Genomic DNA, 22,710 nt, shown 5'->3' on the forward strand with positions numbered 1-22,710 from the left:
GTTACTTTAATTTCACAAGGATTTTTTTAAAGGAAATGCCAGTAAGCTTAGAAAATTGAAAAACATCAAAATGCAGTAAACATTATCTTAAACCTCCTCGGTAAATATATCCAGTGCAATTGGCCTGTGAATGAACCTAGGGGGTAATGGGAAAATATTTCAAAGGAATGTTTGACCAAAGCTATGTCTGTCATTCCTTTCCATCATACCGCACAAACCTTTTTTCACCTTTTCTTTCAAGTTTTCATGGGAAAAACCATTACTGTTTCAGAGCTGCTGGAGTGAAACCTTGTGATTTTACTAATGGACTAACAGTCTGATTAGTTTCTGCTGTTGTGACTGGGTGTAGAATATTTATTCGCTTTTTGTTACACATAATTATCTTTTTATTTTTTTAAGTCACAGTCTGCGGCTCTTGTTGTGTTCACTATGGAACACCATGTAGGCACTGGGACTTCTGTAGAACTCAAGCTTCTTGGGTAAATACTTCTTGAGGAGAAGCTAAATAGATGTGAGAGGTGGTGCAGACCATGGGCTTTGTGTCTGGGTGGCGGCAATGTGTGTTCAGTAGTCGGTATGAACTGGGCAAATACATAATAATGCTTCTCTGGCTATCCTGTCTTCTGTGATCTGTGACTTACAGATATCTTGATGCAGACAGAGGAATTTTAGAATTAATAGCACTCAGTGAACTTTTCTCCGATGAGCTAATCAAGGAGTAAAATCATCCGTGTTGCAGGTTACTGGCAGAGTCCTTACTGAGTGCAGATTTGATCAGAGCACAGTGGTGAGACCTCCTGCCTCTCCCACTCTTACAAGGATGCTGATGCTCTGCGTGCAGTACTTTATCCTTACTCTGGCTCAATGTGATTGGAAATTATGAGGCCTTCGTGCTGTGACTGTAGTTATTTATACTAAACTGTACGGAATTCCTCTCTTTTTAACAAGAGCCAGGCTTTAAGAATACTGTTATATTACTGTTATACTGTTATGTTTTTCTGTCTCTGTTTCTTCTGTCTTCACAGTATTATCTGTGAACAGTTCTTGTGCTCTCACCTCAAATACCCATAAAAAATTATCTGCATTAAACTTTTGCAATTTGATCTTATTTTATGTGAAAGATTTATAATTGCATGCAAAATTCTACTTCACTCCATTTAGATGGGTGAGGAAATTTAAACAGATGCCAGAAAATCAAACTGCCGGAAGAGGTGTACAAAGTATATGCACAAACACACAGAAAATTGAAAACACAGAAGCTATTTCCCTTTCCTTTGTGGTAGTGTGAGAGGAAGGGAGGCCCTGTAGCTGCTTGAGATGAGGTCTCATCTTTTGGGATGTCTGTAACGGCGCTGTCTTTCTGGAGGGGAGATTTCATTTTCAGATGCAGGTCAGGAAGGGTTTATTTCTAATTCTTGGTTTGGTTATGCGAGTAGGAGATCTTCATGGGAACCGGTTATAAATACCTAGTGTATGGGAAACAGAGTTGGGTACACAACATTTCCCCCAATGTCAATTTAATTTAAAATAGCTGTGGATAGCGACTTGAGTCACTCTCGTATGTCTATCATCCATTTAGCTAGTTCAAAGAGATCACCCGGTAGCTATCCTTATTACAGACAAGATTGATTTTGGCAGAGGTAGAGCAGTCATTTTCCCCATATGGAAAGAAGTAGTAGTACACCCTGTTACTGCCAAGCGAGAGTGGGCACTGGGGGTAGTGGTGGGGGGAAAGCTGTACGGTTACAGAAATTGTATTTTTAAAATGAAATTTAAGTTATTTTAAATGAAATTTAAAAATAAACCAAGCTGATTAGATTGTGTACATTATTCAGTAAGATGTGCAAGTTTTTAAAATATACCAGAGGTTTTTGTAGATAATCAGCAAGCCAAACCCATAAATTTATGGTTGTTTTGGGAAACCTGCTTCTGTTAGGAGGATTCTTCAATATTTTTTTAGTTTCTCAAGTATAAGCAAAAGTTAAAGTATTAAATATTTCTGCAAATAGCTCTGAGGGATGTTTCAGGAAGGGCTTCTGAGACAAGCTATAAATAAAGCTTGTTTTTTGATTAAAGAGTGAAAACCAAAGAAGGAATAAGGAATATGAAACTTCTAGCATCTTTTATGCACAGTTGATATAGGTTTGCTGTATTTCTTTCCGTCACCTCAAACGATATCATTTACTATTTATAAGGTGCAGTAATATAATAAAGGGCTTTTCCACTGTGGCTCATTTCACTAAGATTTAAAGCTTTTGAATTTAAGAAAAATTCTTTTAGCTTCTGGAAGAGATCATGATGCTGCTTCTGGGTTTTTTTAAAAGCCATTTTTTTAATTTGAAAAGAAAATATACGTTTTCCACAATGAAGGAAGTAAATACAGTATTTAAGGTCCAGTAAATTTTTATGCTGATTAAAGAAAAAAAAAATCTAGCATAAAAAGTGAATCACAGGAATGTGATTTTTTTGCAGTGAGGTCACTTGTCAATTTTTATTCTCAACTTTCATATATGTAAAGACAATGTAGTCCTTCCCTTCATACATCCTGCGGCAGCATGTACTTTGTTTTAGGGGAGCTGTCACTAGGGGTTTGAAGTATGCAAGAGAAATAAACTGCAGGTTTCCTCACTGTCACAAGAAGTATGTGAAGGTTGATTGCCTTAGTTTTGCGATATGCTGTGATTCAAGTGTGGCTGTAGTTTTTGCAGAGTAGGTGCTTGAAAGTGCACTGCCCTGCAATTACAAGGAAAACAGTTTGCCACCTTGATTAAGGAGCTTTTCTGTTCATCAAAGAAAGAAGAAAAGGAAGGTGTTGTTCAGTGGTTTCATTCACTTCTAAGATTATGTTTTATAGCTCTACTTTGAAAGATAAGTGATATGGCATTGCTCTCCATGGGTTTGGGCTGGAAAGGAGTTTAAAGATCATCCGGTTCCAACCCCCCAGCCACGGACACCTCCCACTGGATCAGGTTGCTCAAAGCCTTATCTAACCTGGCCTGGAACACCTCCAGGGATGGGGCTTCCATAACTTCTCTGGGCAACCTGTTCAGTCCATCATTGAAGAAGAAACAAGGTGAAAGCAAATGGGTGGCATTTGTTATTCAGCTTCATGGGCATTTGGAAATGGCATAGTTCTAAATCAGTTATTTAATGTTTTCATTTAATTAAAAATATATCAGTTTTGTAAGAGTAATTCAATCTAAATTTTTTCCACTCCCCTGGTTGGTGGGTGCATTCGGGAAGCAGACCAGCCTTTCCCAGATGCTGCTGCGTGGGCAGCCAAGTTGTTGGCTTTTGGATCACCACTGTGCTGTAAGACATCAGTGAAAAGAGATTACAGACTGTGCAGTGGGAATTAATATTATCCCTGAGCAGTGTTATCTTTCTACCGTTCTAAAAGTAGAATTTCTGTTGTCCTTGGAGGGGAGCAGGCAGTTAACGTAGCTGATGTTTCATACAGATCTTTTGCAGAAAAATCAAGATGGCTGTAGTAGAAGGAAAGATCTGTGTATGTAAGAGCCTTTCCTTACTATGCTCACTTTACCAGCTGATTTTACTTTCCACTCTGCATATCAACCATCGTTATTAATGATCCTTGATTATTATTTAGAAATACTGTTATTTCTGCGGGTGAGATTGCCATTAGCTTCAGATTAGAATATTGAGTTTCTGATGCTTTTTAAAAATTCTTTAAATTCCAGTTGTATAGAATTGGAGAGGAAATATCTCTTTACATTTGGGGACAAATGTGCTGAAACATTTACTTAAGACTCTTCTAGGCCTCTTCCTGAACTTCGTAGAGTAGGAGGGCGTAAAAGAAAGGAAGTGTTTGAGTTTTGAGGTCTTAAAGGCAGGCAGGAGTCACTTTGCTGCCTACAAGTTAGAATGCTTATAGAGCTTCCCTGCAGCCCAGCATCATGAGATTTTTAGTATGTTATGAGATATTTTCCTTTCTTTTAGCAAGTAGCGTATGCATTTTTGCTGAGAGGTATTTGATAGTAGTTGCAGAGAAGTTTTCAGTCCATGAAAACTGTAAGCCGCTTTAGACACATCCATGAAGATTTGTACGAAGGTTTGTAGAATTGTATCTCCTGTACAGCAGTCTAACATCTGAAGCTTCTAAATGGTTCCACGCCTATGTTGTAAAATAGAAATTCTTGAAAGCCAGTGCTATGTTGTATTTCCTAATTACAGGAATTGCTTAAAAGTGGTGATAGTGGGAGACGGATGTGGTACAATAATTGGAAGATTTTGTGGCAGTGAGAATCTGTCTTTAGCTCTTAGCATCCAAATATTTTAATCTGTTGTTTACAGAAATCCTTCGAAATAAGTACAGGGGTTTTTTCTGAAATAACTTTGTATGTTTCCCTTCTCTTCTGGAAGGACATTTCACTGAAGTCTATAGAAGATTAAGTTGGAAGGTGCACTGAGATTTGAGCCCTCACTCCAATCCAAGCTTGGAATTGCTTACCTGTCCCAAATATAAAAATAATCTAATATAACTCTAGGCTTAGGTAATGGGTAGGCTTTATTTGAAAGCTAATTACTATTTCCTAAAGAAAAACCCCTAATAATGAGGTTCCTAAGTAGTATTGCTTAATTATCGTTCAGGCTACTACATGTTTAAAAGATACTGCATTTTACATGCAGTTCGTCACCATGAATATGTAGGGATTTTACAGGAGAAAAGACAGAACAGATCTGCCAAATGAACTATTTGCACACATACTTGTGCTGATTTTGACAGACTGCTTTTTTTTCAACAATGTTGGGATTTGTAAAAATTACAGTTAAGGTAAATATTCAGTTTAGTCAGAAAAGCCCATTTGTACACTGCTGTGGTGACCTGTCCTTACAGAGTCCACGACCACAGTCAGAATGTCATTTTACACATTCACAGTCTTCTCTGCTGATGTGCTGCTTATCTGTCTGTCTGGACAGCCAAGTGCAGCACATCCAAGCAGTGCTGTTCAAACAGAACCCGTCACATACCGTCATGGTCACTGAAGCAAAGCTTGCACGTAGGAAAGAGAGAAAGTTTGTTTAATATTTTCTTTTCCTAACCAAAAATATTTTCTTAGAGGAGCAGCTCTTGATGTTACTTTTTTATTGTATAGCTTCAGAACAGATTCTGAGGCAATTATTTATTAGACTGTAAGTTAGGAAGGAGGTAAGCAATAAAAGTGAACATAGGCTGTGCTTGTTTCTTTTTCATCCACCTTCAGTTTTTAAGTATCTCCAGAGCTAGACCTGATCTTTCAAGCTAAGATTCTAAGGATTTGTTGTACAGTTTTAGGAGTTTGTGTCTGCTGTATGCTTTCTGCACTAGGAATATTTAATTTGGCTTTCAGCATCCTTTACCCTTGAACTGGACAGTTTTATGTAAGTAGCACAACACACTGTAATATAGATCCTCGTTAGTTTTCTGTTTTTCTTGTATAGTTATTTTGGCCACTGTAGACTGCAGGGATTCACCTGACCAAATATAGATGTCTACAACTGATCCAGCCACTCTAGGCTCCTTTTCTAATCAACAGAGAAAAATAAACACATCCAGACGGTGATTTTATCTCATCCTAAAATAGATAACTAAAATAGGTTAGATGAAGGCCACTGTAAAATGCTTATTTCTCTCTGCTATCTATAAACAGAGGTGAAATTTAGTAGGCATTTAAAGAGTAGATCTTTAAAGATTAGAGGTGTAGATATCTCAAGTTTTGAGATGCAAGTCCCACCTAAGATCTTCACTTCCGTCCATTGGTGTTTATTCTGTCCTGCTAAAGCACTGTGATATTCCATCTCTTGTGCTCTGACCTTGCCAATAGCAAAGTAGGAGACAATGGGTTTCTTTTGCATGCTATTCTATTGAGATAAGGATTTATGACTGTAGGCAATTTACAGGAGAAAAGCCTGCCACTCTATGAAAGGATTGTGCTAGCTAAGAGTCAAGTCTCTACTCCCTTACTTGCAACTGATTGCCAAATGTAACTGTCAAGGCATGAGCAGCTTCACCTAAGGATTACAGAACTTTATATTATTATTATTATTATTATTATTATTATTATTATTATTATTATTATTATTATATTAAATCAGTGAAAATCTCACATGGCAGAAACATCAGAACTCCATGAATTTTTGCTTCAAAAGTTAGAGATGTACGGAAGTCTAGGATTAGCATATTCCCTTTCCATTTTCAGTATTTATCTGGAATTAGCAGTATTTTTTTTCTAATGATAATTTGCAAGGAAATTACTTTTGCTTTTTCTAGTTTGCTAGAGGGATGTTGGCATTCACTACAGAGACAGTATGAATATCAGCTGTATGTCAGCATCATTGAGTAGACATCACCACTGCTGCAGGGTAGCTTTCTTTAGGTGTGGAAGTAGATAGATGCATCTTCTCCGTTTACCAGATTTGTTTGTCTGTATTTTCGACAGTTTTCACTACTAGCCAGGTATTAATTTAGAGAAGTTAGCCTAGAAGTCTTATAGCTGCAGATAACTGAATAATCAATTCTGGCATTTTGGAGCAAATTTATAAGGAAGCTGAGAGTTGAGAACTACCAGAGAAGAGCGAAAGGCTATACGTGAAGTGAAGAGAAAGAAAAATTGAAAAGGGTTATTCCAGCCGAGTCCGTAAATGGTACAGAAGCATGTTTTCATTTCTTCTTCCTTGCATGGCAGGAGGAGCTTTACTAATGAACTTGAAAAAGCTGATACATTATTATGCACTGTCTGAGAATACACTTTGCATGATATATTCATTTTCTAAGACAAATGCATGGTATTTAACCTTAAAACTTAACTGCCTTTAGGGAGAAGGACTTGTTTCCAAAGAAAACAATGCCTGATTGAGAAGCATTAAGACCTCCCGAAGGAGAGTAAAGAAATTAAAACATCATTGTAAAACACCACCGCTCTAAGTTACTTTTCATTTTTTAGTAGCAAGGGAAGAATATTGTCCTATTGACCGAAGTGCTGCAAAAGTGTATGGTGATTCCTATTTGTGTCAAAAATATGGAAGTCCTTGGAATTTTTTGGAAAATGGTGGAATTTGATGCCGCGCCAGTCTTGCAGCAGATTATGATCTGCATATTCCATTAGAGCAATATACATATACATGCACTGTTTTAATAAAACTTTGTTGACTACAAAAGTTTGGCTACTGTCTAGGGTTTCTATACACATAGAGCTAGTTGCATTCTGTTGGATATCAGTCAAATTTTAATGGAAATGCAAAAAAATCAGAAATCAGTGCTTTTGTACAGCTCCAGCTCACAGACATGTAAAAAGTTAGAATAGAAATGCAAGGAGACAGCGATGGAGGAAAAAGTTAGTTTTCCCTACCTCTCTTGCAGAAGAATGAAGGAGCACAAAGGTGAATTATACTTTCAAGTGGCATTCTTTATATATGCTCTCCTTAACAGGCAACCTTACATTTCGGTAGATTCAAAATATATTAGTGAGATATAGGCTCTGGAAAAGTGGAAGAAACTTATTTTAGGAATAAGAATTAATGTTTATGTGAGGGCTATACATACTCTTTACTCTGTAGGACCTAGGAATGCTTGCTGTATTTGTTCAGGTTTTTTTTCTTAATATCCTTTATTTATGTTTTCCATAGTGCATTCCCTCTGAAGCTTCTCACAACCCCCATAATCTCTGCCAGTCCCTCTTCCCAGTATGAAACATCCCTAAACTTTCCTAGTTCCTTCTTACTAGAATTTATTAACCTTTCCTTGCCCTCTTTCCTCCAACCTATACTGACCCCTCTGAGACTGTTTTTCCCATCCTGGATCTGCTCTATCCATGCTGTAAAAATGAATATTTACCTGAAGTGTGGGCCAGGGAACTGAATTTTGCCTTTGCTGCTGCAATCTTGAACCACTGCTATAAGCAAAGACCCAGGAGAATTCTTTCAATCCTTGACATCAGTCTGTAGTTTTATGACCTTACCAGCTTCATGGTTTCATCTTAGGGGTAAATTTTCCATTCCTATGCCACAAATCATTTTAATCTTTTCTTACTGACCTTGTAAAAATGCCCTCTCTGCATTGTTTACTCCTGTCAGGGTGTTACCCAAGTGCTCTGGACAGTTTCAGTTGAGGTAATTAGCTTTTGCTTGCTGAGAAGTCTGCTTCGGTCAGTCTTCGCTTTGCCTGTTAAACACGAGGGTGTATTTCTAGGCCAGAATAAGTGTCCCTTTCTGTCTTACAGAAATGATATTTCTAGCTTCAGCTTCTCATTTAGAAGCACTGCTGTTAAATGCTGTCAAAGCATTGTTACGTGCATGGTATCAGCTAAGCCATGTGTTTAGTTGCCTAGAGAGCTAAGCCAGGTGGAAAAGAACCAAACAGAAAGATTATTTGGTATAGTTTGCTCTTTACCTGCAGCAACAGCTCTGTCTATATGATACAAAGAGTAAACGTTTACACAGGTGAGAACAGGCTGTTAGGGGTGAGACTATTTATGAACCAACCCAGAACTGCACATGGGCTGAGACTGCACATGTCTCAGAAGAAATGCGATGGAATAGCACACAAGGGAATGGTGTTATCATCACTGTCGCCTGCCACCTTTCTACATATTTATGAGTTTTATGGTTTAAGAATACCACGTATTATTGAGCTTTTAAGTTATTATAGGTAAAATTTTCTAAAACTAGTGTTTATTTTAAAAGCACTGGAAGTCTGAAGTGAGTAGCGTGCTTACTTATAAAAATAAAGTAAAAATTTTATATCATTCAGGTAATTAATATTTTTAGTTTAAAACAATAGTATAGCAACGTTCAAAAAATGTATGGCTAGTTTCAAGAAGAATCAGTAATATGTCTCTTTCACAGTGGCAATGAAGAAGATAAATTTGGAGTGTTTATCTTTCTTTTAACATTTTTAATATTCTCCCTGCCTGACTTCCCCAAAATATTTTCACAATCTTTTCCCGGTATTTCTCAATGCAGGTTACTGTGTTTGTATATGCAATAGACATTGCCAAAGGCTTTTCAGATTAATTTCATTTGAAGAACTTAATGCTTCGGCAGCAGCAGAAGTACCAAACAGCTTTTGCAAGTGCTGTGTTTTCAGATCTTACAGTCACAAAGCTGGCCACATCAGTTCCATGGAAAAAGTTATTTTCAGGAATTTTATGACAGGCTGCCAGGACTTAATGCTCCAAAGATATGTTGTCTGCAACATCCAGCTGTTATACAAATCTTTTTATCACATGTTGAACATGTTTATGTGATGATGCATTTTGCGTTTTATCATTCTTTTTATTAATGAGACATTAGTTTTCATTTACAACACTGAGATATGACCTGGAATTTTTGGAGTTCAAAATCTGCATAGATTTATCTAGTTTCAGCTTTAAATGTTATGAGAAACAGATTAAGTCTTTTTGTATTGAGTGTTTGAATCTATAGTTAATAAGTGGTGTCCCTGAGGTCCTTATTGGGACCAGTGCTGTTTAATATTTTCATTGATGATATTGACAGTGAGATTGAGTGCACCCTCGGCAAATTTCCGGATGAAACCAATCTGAGTGGTGCAATTCTCACACCAGAAGGACAGGATGTTATCCAGAGGGACCTGGACAAGCTGGAGAAGTGGGCCCGTGAGAGCCTCATGAGGTTCAACAAAGCCAAGTGCAAGGTCCTACACCTGGGTCGGGGCAATCTGCAGTTTCAATACAAGATGGGGCAATATATGATTGAGAGCAGCCCCGCAGAGAAGGAGTTGGGTGTACTGATTGATGAGGAGCTTGACATGTGCGCTCACAGCCCAGAACGCCAGCTGTATCCTGGGCTGGATCAAAAGAAGTGTGGCCAGCAGGTCGAGAGAGGTGATTCTGCCCCTCTACTCCACTCTCTTGAGATCCTACCTGGAGTACTGCGTTTGGTTATGGAATCTGCAGCATTAGAACTGTTGGAGTTGATCCAGAGGAGGGCTGCAAAGATGATCTGAGGGCTGGAGCACCTTTGTGATGAGGACAGACTGAGAGAGTTGGGGTTGTTCAGCCTGGAGAAGAGAAGGCTCCGAGGAGATCTTATAGTGACCTTCCAGTACCTGAAGGGGACTGTAAGAAAGCTGAGGAGGGGCTGTTTACAAGGGCATGGAGTGACAGAATGAGAGGGAATGCCTTTGAATGGGAGCGGAGAAGATTTAGACTAGACATTAGGAAGAAATTCTTCATAGTGAGGCTGGCAGATCTCTGGAACAGGTTGCCCAGGGAAGTCATGGATGCCCTCTCCCTGGAGGTGTCCAAGGCCAGGTTGGATGGGACTTTGAGCAACTTGACTGAGTGGGAGGTGTCCCTGCCCATTGCAGGGGGGTTGGAACTGGATGATCTTTAAGGTCTCTTCCAACCAAAACTATTCTGTGATTCTAACTGAAGTTTTTTGTTGTTTTTCTGGTGTTCATATTTTCTGAGTGTTGAAGCTGTCATCCACAGGATTTCCTTACAACCAATACTTATAGTTAGTCAAATGTTTTGTGCTAAGTTTCGATAAAACAATGTTAGGCAATTTAATTCTCTGCTCTTTAACGGCTCTCCCTAAGAATGAAAGTACCTCGTTTAGTGGAGTGCGAGCTTGGAGTTTTCTCTTCACTGCTGAGATTATTGCTTCCGGGCTGAGTTTCTGTTTCACTCAGGAGTACCACCTTGCTTGTGTTGGGTTCCATTGTGGGACACAACCTTAAAATGAGACAAGTTATTCTTAAACAGTGATTGTTGAATGCCAACCGTGCTTTTTTGCTATAGGGAAAGTGGTGGCAAGAAGTACATCGGCATTTGCATCAGGCAAAAGTGTGTTGCCAGCAGGCTGAAGGAAGCCGTTGTTCACCTATAAACAGCTCTGGTGAGACAGAGCTGGGTCCAGTTCTGAGCTCCCAGTACGAGAGAGAGAAAAATATTATAGTGAGTCCAGCGAGGGACTGCAAAGGTGACTAAAATCTTGGAGTATGTGGCACGGAAACAAGGCTGAGAGTGCTAGAATCACTTAGCCGGAGAAGAGGAGGCTTGTGGGGGATCTTACATATAAATACTGGAAGGTAACAGGAGAGTGAAGAAGATAAAACAAAGCTCAGTAGTGCCCAGTCACAGGACAAGAGACAACAGGCACAAAACTAATTATACAGAGTTCCACTTAAGGATAATAAAATGTTTTGGGTTTGTTTCGTGGTTGGGGTTTTTTTTTTGGTTTTTTTTTTGGTTTGTGTTTTGTTGTTGTTATATTTTCTGATGGTGGGGGTGGACATGCAATGAAACAGGTTGCCCAGAAAACCTGTAGAGTCTCCATCCTTGGATATATTCAAAACCAAACTAGACGATGTCCTGAGCTGCCTGTAGTATTTGACTTTGCTTGAAGCAGGAGGGTTGAGGTCTCTCCAGAGCTCACTTCCAACCACAACCATTCGGTAGTTGTGTATACGATGCAGTATCAGTAGGTGAGTATCTGCCTGTGCTCATTGGCAGGCAAAGTCGGCAAAAGACTTCTTTGTCTGCTATTAACACAATTATTTGCCTGGAGAGTTGGGAGGTGGGTCCTTCTTTGAGCTGGAATTGGTGTTAGAGCTTATGCAGTGAAAAAGATGTCTGCCTGAGTTATTCTAAGCATATGCAGGAGAAAAGTTAGGGTTAGACTGCTCTTTAAGAATAATTATTTTTGCCATTGTAAAGATTCCCCTTCCCCCCTTGTTCCCAATGTTAAGAATAATCTACAAATTACCTTTCTTGTATGGTTGTTTAGAGTTTTTCCTTCTTTAGGATTATATCATTGGGAAAAATTATTAGGATCTGGTTCAGAAATTCAGTATTTTGGTAATTTTAAAGTATTGCCCATTTCTAAAATCTGAAAATCTGCATAAGTAGTTTTTAGAATTTCTTATGAAGTAAGTTTATATGCCAGTAGATTAATAAAATCACTTGCATGTTCAGAGCTTTTATTTGTTTAGTTTTTGACAAATTATATTCTGGGGCTGTTTTACGGTTTCAGGAGATTTATAGGACTGCATTTAATGGCAGTTTCTTTCGCCTGCTCTGGAACACGTGCCATGGTGGTTTTAAGTGTGCTGTGCATGTTTGACAAGTTAGAAACTTAGCAATCCCCATCAGTGCTGAGCCACACTGTCTCAGACTTTGTTTTTGTTGGCTGGTATCCAGTACCATGCTATAAAATACATTTACTTGACAGTAGAAAGTGGAGAACCACATTAACTACGAAGTTTTAAAAGGCTGGCTAAACACATGCAATAAATATTATTAAAAGAAAAGGCCACCCACCTTTGACCTTCAATATTTGTTATTAGCTTTGCGTGGTGGTTTAGAGTTACTGGAGCATTTTGAGTATTACATAATACATTTATGAATCTCTTATTTAAATCAACTTATTAGCAACCTTTCATTAATTGTCTTGGTTACTTATGGCAGGGGTCATGGACATCATACATTATCAGAATTCTTTGTACTTCAGAGTTACGTGTAAAAAGATTGTTGTCCTTTAGTTGTTATTGTAATAAGTAAGCTGGGTTTATGTGTACCTGTAAGTGGATGGGAAGGTATAATGTTGTATGTGTATCTGTGTAAAAGGAGGATGTTTTACAGAGGAACCTTATAAGGAATGGTCAGTTGATTCATGTAAACTCATCTCACTCCATTTTTCTTCTTAAACAAGAACACAAAGCAGAAAGACAGCTCACAAGAGAGTCATCCATCATTTTGTAGTAAAATGAAGTTCTGAATCACTGCGGCTGAGTGGGCTTCAGAATTTTTTCTAGTAGTGTTTATATTATGTGCCTTATAGCATGCAAAAAAAATGGGATCTGGACCAAGTAAAAAGTAGTATGGAACACAAAATGGGAAGTGATTCAGGAGTCACTAGAGCTGACACATAACGTAATCTCTTCCAGATTAGATGATTCTCGTCTCCCAAATTATAGGCCTGTATTACAGCCCTAGTTATATTTTAGCTTTGTTATATTTCTCGTGTTAAGACATTAGAGATTACAATTTCGTGAATTGCATGTGCTGTATTATGTAAAAGAGGTATATATAGAGATACATTAATGATGGATGATAATGTTTGACTACTGAATTATTGATTGACTTTGAGAAGAGTCTATTCCTGTTTTTTGAGAAAGGACTAGTAGTAATCTTGAGGGGAAGAAGAGCCAGAAAAACAAGCATTGTTCAGCGAAGTACTAACATGATATTGCATTCTGTTTGATACATTTATTACGTCTGAGCACGCTGTTAAGACTTGTCTTCAGTCCTGGACAATATCCATTTAACGAATCATAGAATCATAGAATCGCTAGGTTGGAAAATACCTTTGAGATCGTGGAGTCCAACTGTACCTGTCCACTACTAAATCTTATCACTAAGCACTTAATCTACCTGTCTTTTAAATGCCGCCAGGGAAGGTGACTCAACCACCTCCCTGGGCAGTCTGGTCAGGTGCCTGATAACCCTTTTGGTGAAGAAATTTTTCCTAATATCTAATCTGAACCTCCCCTTGGTTCAACTTGAGGCCATTCCCTCTCGTCCTATTGCCTGTCACTTGGGCGAAGAGACCAACACCCACCTCACTACAGCCTCCTTTCGGGTGGTTCTGGACAGTGATAAGGTCTCCCCTCATCATCCTTTTCTCTATCCGAAACAACCCCAGTTCCCTCAGCCACTCCTCACAGGACTTGCTCTCCAGCCCCTTCACCAGTTTCGTTGCCCTTCTCTGGACACGCTCCGGCCCCTCAATGCCTCTCCTGTACTGAGAGGCCCAAAACCGAACACAGGATTCAAGATGCAGCCTCATCAATGCTGAGTACAGGAGCACAATCGCTTCCCTGGTCCTGCCAGCCACAATGTTTCTGGCACAAGCCAAGATGCTCTTGGCCACCTTGGCTGCCTGGGCACACTGCTGACTCATGTTCGCCTGGCTGCCTACCGGAAAGAATTACTATCTCTGGAAAATAAATACTATCATCCCCCTCAAGCTCCCAGTTAGTCAGATGCACGTGCATGTTTGGTGTCTGTGTTAAGATGCGTTGTCCTTCGTGGCAGATAGCACCCACTACTTTGGCTCTCTTGAGTAAGAAGCTCGAGTCTTACAGAATTTCTGTGCTGCCTGCTGAATCAGACTGAATACAGCAATCACATGGAGATTCAAAATCACATGAAGAGCCACACTGTGTCTATAAAAGAACAATACTCTTAATGTCTGAAAATTAGTTTCTCTGCTGACCAGAAGGGTGACAGAGATGTGAGACATTGGCTTCAAATACCAAGTTGTCTGGGTGTTGTGGGATGGAAGAACCAAGAGTGAAAATCAGCTACTCCTCCGTTTCTGTAGTCAGCATGTGAAAGGTCAGCACTGTGTGAGAAGAAAGGAAAAACAGATAAAGTCAAGAACAGAGTGGAAGAATTAAAAATAAAAAGGCCAATTCATGCAGGCCTGCATTGCTATATCTGAAGCACTTCATTGTTCTTCAAATCCTCCTTTAACTTTCCATTTCCATTATGCACAGAAAGTCTCTGGAGCAGTTAGTCTGGGGAAACCACTGGTTATCACGCTGTCATCAGTTTGTACTTCCTCCTCTGCCTACATCCGTGTTTTGTTACTCCTTTTACAATGTATTCTGCTCTGCAGAGGAACTTCTATTTATTCACGTATTCATTCATGTGCTTAAGCTTGTCCATGCTGTACTGTGATCCACTACTTGGCTATGTGAATATTAATTATAAGATCTAGATGAATGACCAACTAACTATCAACGTGTTGCTTTATTTCAGAGTGTTGTGCGTTGCCTTTGGCATCCCAAGCTGAACCAGATCATGGTTGGTACAGGAAATGGTTTGGCCAAAGTGTATTATGATCCTGTCAAAAGCCAGAGGTACGTAATCATAATTAATGATTAAGAACACTATTTTTTCCCCAAATTTATCCTGATTCTATCATTCTATGATTATATTAAGATACAAGAAAACCTATTTTGTAGTTTTATTTAGTAACAGTAGAAAGAAGAAAACGACAATTTGTTTCTGGAAAGTGGCAGATTTTCTCCTGGGCTTTTCATGGTGCAGTATGCTGGCTGTTCTAACCTGAATTTAAAAATACTTTCATTCTTTAATTGCATGAAAGCTGCGGTATGAATAACTGACCTTTCATCTGATCTCTAGGAAGTTGGTGATGTAGTGTCATACTTTTTTATTGTCTTTTTTTTTTTCTCCTGGAGTAAAAACCTTGTTTAAAAAGCTAGCTTGAACTTCAGTGTCTGTGAAGCAGTACTGGAAGACCCAGTTTGAGTGGGGCAAACTCAGGAAACACATTCCCAGTGTTCTGCTAGTCTTCACGACCTGTGGCTTTTGCCTGTACATCTAGTGGAAAGGTAGTATTCATTCGTCAGAAGGTGACTTGTCAGCCTGGAATGAAAAGAACAGGACTTAACTGGTCTATAAATATTTCTTTTGCAATTAACTGGCTTGTACCATCTGAATTGGCTGAAGAACTGGGGTGTGCTTCCTTCCTGTCAGCAGCGGGGAAATGTGCACTTCATCTATACTGAGTGATACAAATAAGATGTTCTTCCCCTGTATAAACTTATCTTTGTTATACTGGCATCCAAAACCATACTGTGTTACAGTTCACAGTTTCTGACTACTTACTGTGACCTGGACATTTGCGTGGGAAGATAAATTCTGGTTTACAAGATTATCAGAAATAGGTTTTTTTCCCCTGGTCTTTGTCAATTTAGAGAACAAGAGAATTGATATCGTTGTTTGGGCCACTCTCTAGAGGGCAGCCTGAGTCTCCTAGGCAGAGACCACAAGAGCCCTAGCTCAATTTTGTGCCCAGTTTGTTTTCTGGTACTTATCATGAGTCATGCAGTCTTTCCTTCTGCAGTGTTACAGAGACCTCTGGTTAGGTTATTGCCACCTCTGCTGCTTAGGAAGAGTAATAGAAGCAAATCATTGCCCATGTTTGGAGAGGAGCACTTTGAATGTGCACGCTGCAAGTATTGTGGATAAATGAAGTGTGAAATGAATCTTCCACCCTTATTTCCTTATGTCATATAAACTGCTCTGTAACAGAAACACTAATCTCTCTACCCTCCTTCACATCTGCGTGGACAGGCAAAGATACACACATTCATGAATATTTAAAGTGCTATGTAATTTTGTTGAAACTATGTCTTGAATAAAAAATGGGTTTTATTTGATATAAAGAGACCAACTGAACTGTTCTATGTTTCCTCCTAGGGGAGCAAAGTTATGTGTGGTTAAAACGAAACGAAAAGAGAGACAAGCAGAAACTCTTACGCAGGATTACATTATAACACGTAAGGAGTTAAAATATATCTTTATAGCATCATGGAATCATGGAATCATAGAATAGTTAGGGTTGGAAAGGACCTTAAAGATCATCCAGTTCCAACCCCCCTGCCACAGGCAGGGACATCCCACTGGATCAGGGGCTGCCCAAGGCCCATCCAACCTGGCCTGGAACACCTCCAGGCATGGGGCAGCTACAACCTCTCTGGGCAACCTGGGCCAGGGCCTCACCACTGTCATGGTGAAGAAATTCTTCCCAATGTCCAGTCTAAATCTGCCCCTCTCCAGTTTATACCCGTTCCCCCTCGTCCAATCCCCACAAGCCTTTATGAACAGCCCCTTTCCAGCTTTCCTGCAGCCCCTTCAGGTACTGGAAGGTCGCTATAAGATCTCCTCTGAGCCTTCTCTTCCTGAGGCTGAACAACCCCAACTCTCTCAGCCTGTCCTTGTAGGGAAGGTGCTCCAGCCCTCTGATCATCTTTGTAGCCTTCTCTGGACCTGTTCCAACTGCTCCAGCTCCTTCTTACATTGAGGATTCCAGTACTGAACACAATACTCCAGATGAGGTCTCACAAGAGAGGAATAGAGGGGCAGAGTCACTTCCCTCGCCCTGCTGGCCACGCTGCTTTGGATGCAGCCCAGGATACAGCTGGCCTTCTGGGCTGCAAGTGCACGTTGTCAGCTCTTTCTCAGGTTCGAAGCCTTTTACAGATCATTTAGCTATGTATTTTCCTCTCTAAAAAGTTGCAATCTTTCATTAAGTATTGATTGTTTGTGTGAGATATTAGTGCTTCATACGAATTGTTTTGTAGCCTTACTCAACCAGAAAGGTATATATTTTCTATGTATAACACACCTCCAAAATGTCAGAGCTTCTGCGGCCTTCTAAGAATGATAGGGAAAAACTTTTTAGCAGGGCCTGTAGCAATAGAACAAGGGGTGATGTTTTTAAACTAAAAGAAGAGAAGTTTAGACTAGGTATTAGGGAGAAATTTTTTCACCGAGGGTGGTGAAACACTGGATCAGGTTTCCCAGAGAGGTGGTAGATACTCCATTCCTGGAAACATTCAAGGTCAGGCTGGATGGGGCTCTGAGCAACCTGCTGTAGTTGAAGATGTCCCTGCTTCTGCAGAGGGCTTTGACTGGATGACCTGTAAAGGTTTCTTCCAACCCAAACCATTCTATGATTCTATGTGGGGTTTTGAATAGCTTAAATATCTCTCTAGTCTCAGAGTTATACTTGTATAAGAACTTATGTTCCTATTAAGGCTCACTGATGCATAAGGAAAAGTTATCATCGTTACTATGAAATGTTTGGTGATCTGCCTTTTCTCAAGGACAAATTTTACCAAGAAACAAGGGGATCAGCTGAGAGATTTTGTCCCTACCCATTAGCATTGTGCTTTATAGTGTTTTCTCATTTGAATTGAGAACAGTCCTGCAGTTGTGCTGTCTTGCTTCTCTTCATCCTCTTGCAGCTCTACGGTATTAGAATTCAGCACTGTTTTTTGGTAGTATTGGTCTAGAAATAGCTAGGACCATTTCTGTAGAACAAAGTAGTTGTTTGGCAGCGTAATAAACAAAAAGAAAGCTTAGAAAGTCGGAGCAGTCTTTGTGACTGGGCCCTTATCAAGGCCCTTTGCTTCTGGGTTCCCATCAGAGGTACTTTCCAGCTGCAGCAGTCTCCTGCTTACCTCTGTGCAGCAGATGTCCAACTTGTTTTTGGGTAGCAGTGGGTAAAGTAGCAGCTGACGAAGATCAGGGATCTCCTTTGGGTGCTTTTCTCAATCCATCCTTACTACACCCTTGACTATATCAGCACATGATGTGTTATCTAAATCATTTGTGTGCCCTGTCGTTAAGGTTTATACTGTAAAGAGCTTTTGTGACTTTTTAGAAACTTTCTGCTTAAAATCCAATGAACGTATGTATTGAGTGGCATTTACAAAAATGTTGTAAAGATTTGCTTTGCAAATTTTTAAGTTCGTTGAATATTTTGTAAATGTTTCAGGGGTTAAATTTACGTCTTAAGCTTAGAGGTAGGACTGGAAAGAACTGGAGATCTCCAAATTCACTCTTGCAAAGCAAACCCACTCCTTTTTCCTCATTTCCTCCTTCTCTTTTTGTTTTTATTTTTTCACTTTGGACTTCTGGCTGCTTTTTAATCTCAGAATTGCCTGTAATGGCTATTTAAAATGCAGAAATGTTGTTTTGAGGGATTAGGTGTTAATTATTAAAACACTGGAGTAGGCAGTTTGAGTTTTGCTTAGGCAACCTTGACTCTACGAATGGTAAAAGCTTGGATCTGTGCATTAGTCATCTTAGATGCTCTATGCAAACCAATCAAGCTTAGTGCTTGCCAGCAAATTGTCCCAGGCATTTCATACTTAATGAAATCTGCAGAAACAAAACCTAAACATTGATTTCCAAAGATCTACTGCTCTGTCACCTGGCTGTGACTTCACTCAGTCTAATAAATTGAGCAGGCTTCCAGAATATGCTGAAAAATCAAACTTGATAGGTGGCTGGATGCTGCCTTCCATTTTCTTATTCAATATCAAGCCAGTTCCACTAAATTTAAGATTTGCTTTGGTGGGTTTTGTCTTTGTTGGGTGTTTTGACCCCAATACAATTGCCCACGTTTTGGGGGACAGCAGCAATCAGCACGCCTGAACGTGAGAACAAGGAAACAGTGTCCCTTAACATAGTGTTTCTGTGTTGTGGTCAAATGGGTCTCTTGTCTGAGTGGACCAAAACCATTACAGTAGCAGGTTTATGCAGAAACAGGAGTTTTAAATCCCGATAATTTAGACAGATTACTTGTTAGGGATATTCTTCCAACTGAGATTAACCTCATAGTTTAAGAAAGGACATGATTGTGACTTCAGTTGCAGAAACATTACATTGTGGGTCATTGAAGGATTCCACCCCTCTCTGTTTCAGATCTGAGAATGCTTAATACTCCTAAAGTATTAGAAATCTGTAGAAACATGGAAAGTTCAGAAAAGAGCAGCTGTTTGGTCACAATGCTAATGTTGAGAACTGAATGACAGGGGAATAAATTAAATATGCATAAACTATGCAAACAGTATTTCAGATAAAAGGGTCCTGCCTGAAGGAACCCTGGCAATCTGACTGCTTTCATCTTTAAAAAATTCAGCAGACAGAATCCCTCTAAAATATACCTCTGTAAACCACCACTTGAATACAGAAGAACTGGGAGGCTGCTTCTGCCACTTTTTCCGTTGCAAGAAAGAATCTCAGTCTTTATAGTTAAAATCTTAAAAAGAATGTGGAATTTCTAACATTTCTTTTTCTCCAAAATGTAAACCTTCAGCCCACGCACTTCCAATGTTCCGTGAACCACGACAGCGAAGCACCAGGAAACAGTTGGAGAAGGATAGGCTGGACCCCATGAAGTCTCACAAACCTGAACCTCCCGTAGCAGGACCAGGTAATCTAGGCATAATAATTTCAGACTGTCACATGCCAGGGGGACTGTCATGCTTGGGTTCTTCACTTGTCAGGATTTGCATTCAAACTTCTTTGGGTCGTGACTCTATTACATATGTATGGGTAGTGTCCAGCACTGTAAGATGTTGGTCTTTGATTAGAGTGCTTGCCTGGAATAAATTAATAATCACAGTGACTTACTGTAAGTTATATTATCAGCAAAACATTTAAATAAATGCAGCTCTAAATTAGAGCTACATTGTTAGCTCTATAGTATTAAATAACTTTTTTGTATCAGATCATTGTTACGGACACAACACAACCTTTCTTTGTTTATTTTTTAGAGTTTTTTATAGAAGAAACTTTTGGGTTTTTTTTACTACAGGTCGCGGTGGGCGTGTTGGAACTCATGGAGGCACCTTGTCATCATATATAGTCAAGAATATTGCGCTGGATAAGACAGATGATAGCAACCCGCGAGAGGCGATTTTGCGTCACGCAAAGGAAGCGGAGGAGAATCCATACTGGGTGGCTCCAGCATATGCTAAGTAAGGAAACAAGTAAAAAATACAAGTAATATTTCTGGAGGCTGGTGGGAATTCTCTAAAAATAGAATAGACTCATTTTTAATGGCAGTCTTTGCCTTTTCTGTGTTGCTGCGACGGTTATGTAAACCAAGAATATACCATACTCTTCTATGATGATAAAGAGTTTTCAGGAAGTTGAACTGTTTAAAATTGACATTTCCGTTTTGAAACTATACGTGCTAGTGATATGAAATTATTTTAAAGCTAGGTTGATTAGAATTTAGGATCTTCTCCAAATCAGTGTTTGAAATTGCAGTATACCTTTTAATAAGGTACTGTCCTACTGACAAACTGGGATGGTAAGTTTTCCAGTAGGCCCCTTAGGTCTGACTGATTCTTAGGTTAAACTTTCAAAATATTTCTTGGTGTTTTGACATCTTATTTTAGTTGAATTCTCAAATGCCATAAATTTATATTTGATTTTTTTCCTGCTTAATGGCCTGAGTGCTGGCTTGAATTAACTTGGTGTTAAAAGTATAGCAATATTAAAAATTGCACTGATAATATGTCCTATCAAGAACTGAACGTAGAGCAATAAGTGCTTAATTGTCGCTACATAAGTTGAAGAGCCTGATCAAAATTATGGTCATAAAATCTTGAAAATCCCACAGATCGTAACATACTCAGTTTAAATTGTGTATGTGACTGTGCATTTGTTTGCATGTGTTACAATGAAAATTGTTCAATATGCCTCTATAATGCTTTTACCAAAGGTTTTTTTTTCTAAAAATAAATAGATTTCAAGCTGTTAAGTAAATACGTTCACAATAGTACTACAATAATGACAGAATAGATGCATTTCTTACTAATGAACAGAAACTACTGGTTTAAAAGTTACTAGAATTTTCACACTTTGTTATCAATATTCATGCCTTTGTTGCACTAAATAATCTAATATGTGTAGTATTTTCAGAATGCATAAGGAAAAGGTTTTGAAGAGCTCTAATAATGCACACAGAGCAGTCTACCAATAACAAACTATTTTTTCTTGTTAGCAGCCCAGTGTTCTGTCTCCTCAGTTGTACTTTCATTAGTACTTTAATGACTGTACTTTCTTTATAGTGGTCAGCTCTTTAGTAAAACAATGACCAATTCTTCCCAGTATATCGAAGTTTATTAAGAATCATTGGCTGCTTCAAGTGGTGACACTTGTTTTCTGACTTGACCTGTGCGTTCGCAAAGATAACTGAATAGCTGTTCCAAGGCAGCTTGAGAAAGCCAGCAACCCAGCCTGACTTTTACTGGGTAATTAATGAGTATGGCAATTGTTTGAGAGTTAATGCTTGTTAGGGATGGGATATACTTTGATTGTGTAGGCATCTGGTTTTATTTGAGATATGCAACTATCCATTCTGAAAAGTAAATACAATCGCACATTCCATCAGGTAGATAGATACCTCAGTATATTTTTGGCTCAGTAACTTAATTGGTTGTATATTAAATTTCATCCCTGACACCTGCAATGTAGTAGACATGAAAGTTTTAAAACATAGCTGTATTACAGAAGGCTTACTGTGTCAGGTGGGCGGATCTCATTACAGTTTCTTGTTAAAGATGTAGCTGCAGGGGAAGAAGAGAGCTGGCTGAGAAGTGGGGAGGATGCAAGTCCAGACTGCTATTAACTTACACACCAGACGGTGATATGTATGTGGGGGAATTGGACTGCAGCCAACAACATGCTGCCTTCATGGCTTTGTCGGCTGATAAATCTCATGCCAGTGAAAATGCCGTTATCCTTCCTTTAAAAGCTTGACTTAAAGATGTAGTCTACTCAGAGCATTAATAATAATAATACCTAAAAAAACATGCATCCAGTAGATTTTGTTTCTTTAAATAGTGTTTATTCTTTCTACTACTTTATTTCTTTGCTACCAGTTCTTCCACATTTCTTGTAGTAAATTTTCACTTAAATTGAGTATAAAACTACCCGCTTGATATATCTCGTTTGACAAGGCTTTTGGTTTGTGTTGTGTAATAGATGGTTCTTCACTTGCTGATTTTCGTTTTCCTTCTTAAGAAAATGTCTAAACTTTTAGTTAGTTAGTTCTCCTCAGTGATGGTTATTAAGTAATTATGCAGAATACTAAGAAATGCCCTTTTTCTGGTTGATCAGAGGTTTTATACCTGAGTGTGATGACTGGGTTAGGTTTCCGCTGGTCACAGTTTGCACTGAGTGGGTCATTCTAAATCAGATAACAAATTTCATGCTTTTTCAATTGTATTTTCACTTCAATAATCTTTAGAAGATGTACATGCCACGTGACTTTTGCTGATGGCTTGACCAGTATATGTAAAAATATTGCCTTTTTGTTGGAGTCAGAGGTGCTGAGTTTATTCTTGAAGCC

The 22,710-nt window shown here is 39.0% G+C and overlaps 1 protein-coding gene across 1 annotated transcript in view; it reads left to right on the plus strand.

The window, feature by feature from the left end:
• Positions 1–22,710, plus strand: part of WDR70 (WD repeat domain 70) — a 150,207-nt gene that overhangs the window by 120,339 nt on the left and 7,158 nt on the right. Inside the window, exons 14-17 of the mRNA XM_054054495.1 lie at positions 14,787–14,887; positions 16,254–16,333; positions 19,663–19,779; positions 20,164–20,326. Coding sequence (XP_053910470.1) covers positions 14,787–14,887; positions 16,254–16,333; positions 19,663–19,779; positions 20,164–20,326 — 461 coding nt within the window. The remainder of the gene's footprint in view (positions 1–14,786; positions 14,888–16,253; positions 16,334–19,662; positions 19,780–20,163; positions 20,327–22,710) is intronic.

This window comes from Cuculus canorus, chromosome Z (assembly GCF_017976375.1).
Source record: "Cuculus canorus isolate bCucCan1 chromosome Z, bCucCan1.pri, whole genome shotgun sequence".
In the NCBI taxonomy this organism is placed as follows: Eukaryota; Metazoa; Chordata; class Aves; order Cuculiformes; family Cuculidae; genus Cuculus; species Cuculus canorus.